We start from the raw sequence: 6,390 nt of genomic DNA, 5'->3' as shown, positions 1-6,390 counted from the left end.
CCTAAATCTGTGCTGGAGGTGAGGGAGAGGGTCCCTGGGACCTCATCAGCCCCAAACTGGCCTTGGTGACTGACTCCCTTGCTTCTTGCTGCCCTGTGGGTCACAGTCTTGGCCACCTAGGGCTGGATGCACGGACCCTGCACAATTCGTATGTGACTAAACAGAGGCCGACTGGTGTATGCACAGGGTACTGAGCCCAGCCCGCCTCTGGCCGTGTGCTGCTGGGGTCTGGCCTGGGGGGCTGTCAGCCGAATCTCAAGGGAGGGGAGAGACAGTGAGCTGCACCACTTGCCCAGCTCTGAGCCGTGGCCCCCATGTCCACTCCTGGGGAGTTGGGGTTCAGCCTGGAGGCTCCCCTACACCAAGCTGGGACTCTGACTCCCTTTGTGCTCTCCAGGCTGGGGGCTGGGCAGGCTGGAGATGCCCACTTCCACTTCCACTTGTCTCTCTGACCAGGCCCTGGCCATCCTGAAGAGCCAGTGGGCCTGTGGGCTATTCCAGCCACGCTGCTGCTCCACAGGGGCCTGGTCAGGCTGCCCGCCCACCCACATCCAGGTGACCACAACTGTGACAAAGGTGGCCTCTGCCGGCCACGGCGTCCTCTGCAGGGAGGTGTGAGCAGGACCGTTCATGAGGCTCTCGCATCCAGTAGGCTTTTTGACTCATAACTACCCATGTGGGGGTGCCCTCAGGGTACTTCTCAGTTGTAATCACGGTCACAAAAGTGTGTTCAGTGAGCACTTACTATGCCCCCACTGCGATGCTAATAAGCTCATTCCTGCTCACTTTGTCCTCCTGGCAACTCTGGGAGGAAGGGATCGATAATCACGGTGATTACCCATCTCACAGATGTGGAAACTGAGGCTCTGAGAGGTTGTATAACGTGCTGTGAGTGGCAGAGTGGGGGCAGGAACCCTGGGCTGTCTAGCTCAAAGCCCCATTTTCACCCCAGCATCATCTTGGTGTTACCACTGTACTGACAGCCTCTACATACAGACGACCGAGCTGAGGTCCAGAGGCTGCCAGGGTCAAGGGCTTGTAAGTGGCCACGCCAGGATTTCAGCCCTGCTTCCACTGACTAGGAAGCCCAGCTGGCTGCCCCGGGCCCCTTGCTACAGCACATTACAGGGAGGCAGGGGACCCGCCTTCGGCTCTGTGCTGGATCCTCTGGGGCAGAGCCTGGTGCATCTGCAGCACATGGTGAAGGGGGACTGAGAGGCCCCTGCAGCCCCTGTGGGAAGCGGCCATCTCTACCTGTGTACTCCGGAAAGCAGATGGTGAGCGGGGACTTCTTGATCTTCTCTTCGAATATGTCTTTCTTGTTAAGAAATAGGATGATGGACGTGTCCGTGAACCATTTGTTGTTGCAGATGCTGTCGAAGAGCTTCAGTGACTCGTGCATGCGGTTCTGCAACAGAACGGAGGAGAGGCGAGTGAGGCCCATGCGGCGCCCGGGGCCCTGACCCACCGCGGCCAGTGACACAGCGGGACAAGCAAAGGGACGGTCTGCCAACACGGCTGAACGCACCACCAGGGACACAGACGCGAGGACCCACAAGGACAAGGACCTGGTCCCTGCTGCATTCGACACGTGGGTGGGGCGGGGGTGGAGCAAGGAGCAGGGCAGGGCAGGGGAACACTGCCCCTTCCCCAGAGAGGGCTGACCCGGGCGGGGGCAGTGAGGTCGCCGGAGGACTCCAGCCCACCACAGAGGGGACATGCACCATGCACGCGGGGGCAGGACCCCCCCACCCTCCACAGCCCACGTGGGACCCCGGGGCATGCAGACGGCACTACAGGGGGTCGCACTCGGCTCCACCAGCAGGGGCGGGAGGATGCACGCGTTCAGCTGGGGAACATTAACCGAGGACTGAGGCATCCTCGCATTAATCCAGAGTTGGAAGCAGACACCAGGGGGACAGCGTCGGGGGAGTGCTCTTGCTGTGGCCTTGGTCTGGTTGGGGACCGGGTGGGTTGCCTGGGCCGTGGCTGGGCTGGGGGCAGCTCTGTGTGAGCTGCTTATCGAGACTGTTTTCCCAGTAGAGGGGCCAGAAGAACCCCAAGATGAAAGCCAACAAAACAGATTAAAACAGAGAGGAAGATAAAAAACCCAGAAAACATGAGAAGGAAAGAGGGGAAAAAAACCCCCCAAAACTCCAAATTAGTTCAACCAGTCTCAGGCCAGGAAGTCCAAGCTGATCCGTCTGGGCCCCCAGGGCAGGCTCCAGAGACCACGGCCGCCCCGGGGCTGTGGATCGTGTGCCTGGAGATGGAATGCAAGGTAGGGCGCACCAGCCTAGGCCGGCCGGTGAGGAGGGTGGGACGCGGGAGTAGGGGCAGGCTTCACAGCAAAGTCACCCGGCGGTGCCCTGGGAACCTGCTGCTTTCAACTCTTAGCTGACGGTCTCAGCTGGAAGGAGGCGCTTCATACCTGCCCGACTTGCAGCGTCTCTCAGAATCTGCTCATGGGTTTGGCCTTGGTTTGCCAAGTTAAGGCCCTGCAGGCGGCGGTGACGGTGCTGCTGCTGAGAAGTTGTGGCAAGTGAGGCCCAGGGCCGCGGGGGTCCGGGCTGTGGCGGGCAGGGTGGCCGGCTGGTGGGCGGGCAGCCACCAGCCCCATGGCTCCTGGCCAAGCTCCAGGAGCCCCCAGACACCTTTTTCTCAGGCAGCCCCAATTCTCACCCCGGCCAGTCTGGGCTGAGAGGGCGGAGCAGGGCTGACCAAAGAGAAAGGTGGATGACTAAGGATGGGTCAGCGGCTGGAGCTCTTGCTCCCGGGGGCAGCACGTGCGAGTCCCACCACTTGGCCTCAAGTGGAGCTCCTGGGCAGAGTTGTGTTGCAGTTGCCATCTGCTACGCGAAGGGTCCCGAGCGAGCGCAGGCACTCTTACAGCCCCCAGCCCCAGGGGTCCTCAGAGCCGCCCAGAGGCCGCTCGCCGTGGGCTCCACTTTACAGAGGAGCAGGTGGAGCAGCCGCCACGCTCCCACGGTGCCAGCGGTGGCGCTAGACCCCGGGCTATGTCCACCAGGCCCTGGACACACAGGCAGGGCGCTATTCTCACTGGCACCATGGCAAGGAGCCGCCTCTGCGGGCTCTTGTCGAGTGGTGATGCCAACGCCCAAGCTCTGGAGAGGCTGCTGTTCTCTCCCGGGGGGAAAGGAACCCAGGAAGAGCCCATTCGTGACCCCACACGCTGTGGCTTCCCCAAGGTCCTCGGACCCAGCCTTTGTGAAGAAGGGCAGGGAAACGGGGGAGAAGGAGCCGAGGGAGAGGATGGGAGAGAGACAGTGAAAGTAGGAAGGCGAGGAGGAAGGCGCTCCAGAACAGGCCCTGATCCAGAGCGAGGGCTGGCAGGCCGGCAGACCGGGAGGGCCGTCTGAGCGTGAGGCCCCGTACCTGCCGGGTTCACCTGAGGCCTGTGGGCCACAGAGCTTGGGACTCCGTGGCTGCCAGATCTGCTCCAAGGTCCTCTGCTCTGCCCATGCTCCGGAGGCCAGCGCATGCCCCTTCCTGAGAGGGACTTGGGGCTTGGGACTGAGCCGGGCGGGTCCCCAGGAAGAGGCCTGGGGCCCTCGACACTCCACTGCTTGGTTTTCTTTCAAATTCACGGCAGAATTGGCTTCCTGCACCAGCCCTGCTTCCCACTCCCAGGCATAGCAAGGAGAAGAGATGAACCAAATGGAGCTCAGACCACACGGTGGCCAGGTGGACTGTGAACAGTGGGTCCAGAAGCAGGGTCAACAGTGGATCAGTGAGAGATGTGCTGGGGTGGTCTCTGTGCGCGGTGCCTTATGCGGGCAGCGGGAGCCGACCTGGCCTTCAGGATAGTCAGTGGGTCCAGGTCTGGGGGTCTTACCCCCCACAGCTCCTGAGGCCACTGAGAACAGTGCTGGCGTTGGAAAGAGCTGCACAGCTGGGGTCCCAGAGCCTCGCCCCAGAACACGGCAGGGTTTGTGAGGCTCCGCTGATGCCCCGCTCAGAAGTGTTCCAGGGACCAAAGAAGAAAGGGCAAGGGGGACAGGCCAGCATGCAGCGCGAGTCCTGACGGCCCACCCGGCCAGTGGCTCTGGCCCCATCTAACCACAGCACCGTCACTGCATAACCCCGACCTCTCAGAACGGCGGCGCCTCCTCCCATAGCCCAGCAGACCTTAGTAGCAGCCCTGTGGGACCAGCAGGCAGGACCGACGATGAGACAGACCCAGAAGGAAGACAGCCTTGCTCAAGGCCCACCGTGATGACCCCAGTCCCAAAACCTCAGCGCCAGGGCTCTGTGCCTGCCTGCATCACACACAAGAGCTCATGATTGCCAAGGATGTGACCCCACGGCCCAGAAGCCCCACCTCAGCGGGTGCTTGTCTCCTGAGACCCCACCAGGCCCACCTCTCTGTGGGCAGCTCAGTGGGCCCCCAGCTCAGGACAACCCCCACGGACGACACGAATACCAGCCGAGGGCTGCTAAGCCAGAGACGGTTCCAAATCCTTGAAGATTCTCACCCCACTGCCCACACCCCACCAGGCGGGTATAATGGTTACACCCCTAAGACAGAGAGGGTGCTCCCTGAATCCAGCAGCAAACCAGGGCCAGGCCCAGAGAAAGACAGCACCCCTGCAGAGAGGGCCCCCCTCTGAAGTTCCCCCCAGCCTGGCAGTTCACCGAGGCCCAGACTGAAGACGCAGTGACGGAAGGTGGGAACCCGGGCTGGCGCCCTCCAGGGGAGGGGCCTGTGCCCCCCGACCCCGTCACTCACCATGAGCCCTGGTCCATGGCCCAACCCTCTGCCAGCCCCGTCCACTGCTCAGGGAGGGCTGTCGGGGCTAAGAACTGCTATTTCTGTCTTACATACATTCTTGCTTGACTGCACCCTGGTTTCATTTAGGATTTGCTTAACTTGGTTCTGACCTGACGGCTTCTGTGACTCTGCTGTGTTTACTGAAGAGGCTCTTGCTGCCCAACCCCTGGCGTCTGCACACAGCCTCTGAGCATGGGGCCCACGGCTGCCTTCACTGCACTGGCATCATGAGGCAACTGGCTGAAGTCAGGAGAGAGGTGGGAACAACCTAGCCAAAAAAGGAGCCCCCTACCGCCACAGCCGGCTCCACCCGAGAGCCACCGTGGGCTGCTGAGGCCGGGCGGGCGGGGGCCACTCACCGTGGTCTCGTCTTCGTGGAGCACCTGGTCATAGCCGCTGAGCGCGACACAGAAGATGATGGCCGTGACGTCCTCGAAGCAGTGAATCCACTTCTTGCGCTCAGACCGCTGGCCCCCGACGTCGAACAGCCTGTCGGGAAGACAGGGGAGCTGCGGGTGGGGGTAGGGAGACCCCAGCAGGTGTGGGGACACTGGTTGAGCTGAGGGGTTGGGGAGGAAGGCTGCTGTGCACACAGCAAGCCTCCCAAGGAGCCTCGCTCCGGGCTGAGGACTGAGCACGGCACCCTTGGGGCGGGGCGGCCATCACTGCTCTGTCCCAGGACTGGGCAGAGCCCCACACAGCGACGCCAAGACCTGCCCCTATGTCTCAGGGCTGTCGCTAAGGGGTGACCATGGCTGGACATGCCTTTGCGAGCCCCCAGCTTTCTAAGCATGTCTGTTCATGTCTGTGGTCTGTGGAAACCCCAGAGCAGCCTGGGAGGCACAGAGGGAGGCGGGCAGGGACCTGCAGCTCCCACATGGAGGCACAGTGAGGCAGCAAGGGGTTGAGCGCAGGGTGCCAGCGGGAGTTGGGGTGAGACCGAGGTCTGTCTGCAGACAAAGCCTGTGCTCTGCGCCCTCCCTCCCTCACCCCTTCTCAGACATCATCCCCCAGGGCATGAGAGCTGTCAGGTGAGACAGTGGTAGAGGGGCTTTGGTCCTGGAAGTGCGAGGTCAACCTCACATCTAACGCCCTGAGTGCAGATCCCAGGCCTGATGTACAGCTGCCGGGGTGGGCTGGGCCCCAACCCGCTGACAGAGGAGAGCAACTGCAGGCCGGAGCCCACAGCGGGCCTGGAGCAAGGACACAGGTCAGGTCCTCATCCCGTCACCGCCTCCCTTGGACCCTGCTTCTCCATCTGAAATACTGGGCCCTGGTGACAGTCTCTGAGGCCCTTCCACAGCATGTACTCTTCAGCTGCTGCGGGTCGGGCACCCCCAGCCCAGCTCTACACCTTCTGCCCAGAGCGGTGAGTGGGAGAGACCGAGGGACTAGAGCACAGGGGCATCTCGTGGGGCTGCCTGGCCCATCCCTGCCTTCCTCGGGTTCAGGGGAGGCCTCAGGCAGCCTCACGGGGATGGAGACAGAACCCTAGCACTTTGTCTGTGTGGGAGCAGGCGGGGGCTGGGCCTCAGGCTGGGCAGGGCCAGGCAGCGGCCCCACACGGGTCTACTGGTCTACTGTCCCAGCCATTCTGG

At 62.5% G+C, this 6,390-nt stretch overlaps 1 protein-coding gene across 2 annotated transcripts in view; it reads right to left on the bottom strand.

Moving 5' to 3' along the window:
- The window catches only part of GNAO1 (guanine nucleotide binding protein (G protein), alpha activating activity polypeptide O), a 138,723-nt gene that overhangs the window by 4,221 nt on the left and 128,112 nt on the right, over positions 1–6,390 (bottom strand). For both annotated transcript variants that reach the window (XM_010861916.1, XM_010861914.1), the window contains exons 5-6: positions 5,152–5,281; positions 1,255–1,408 (exon numbers count right to left, since the gene is read on the bottom strand). In XM_010861916.1, the coding sequence (XP_010860218.1) occupies positions 1,255–1,408; positions 5,152–5,281 (284 nt within the window). The remainder of the gene's footprint in view (positions 1–1,254; positions 1,409–5,151; positions 5,282–6,390) is intronic.

Source organism: Bison bison, unplaced genomic scaffold (genome assembly GCF_000754665.1).
Source record: "Bison bison bison isolate TAMUID 2011002044 unplaced genomic scaffold, Bison_UMD1.0 scf7180017864473, whole genome shotgun sequence".
In the NCBI taxonomy this organism is placed as follows: domain Eukaryota; kingdom Metazoa; phylum Chordata; class Mammalia; order Artiodactyla; family Bovidae; genus Bison; species Bison bison.
The sequence above is the reverse complement of the archived record's forward strand: the minus strand, read 5'-3'. Positions and strand labels throughout refer to the sequence as shown.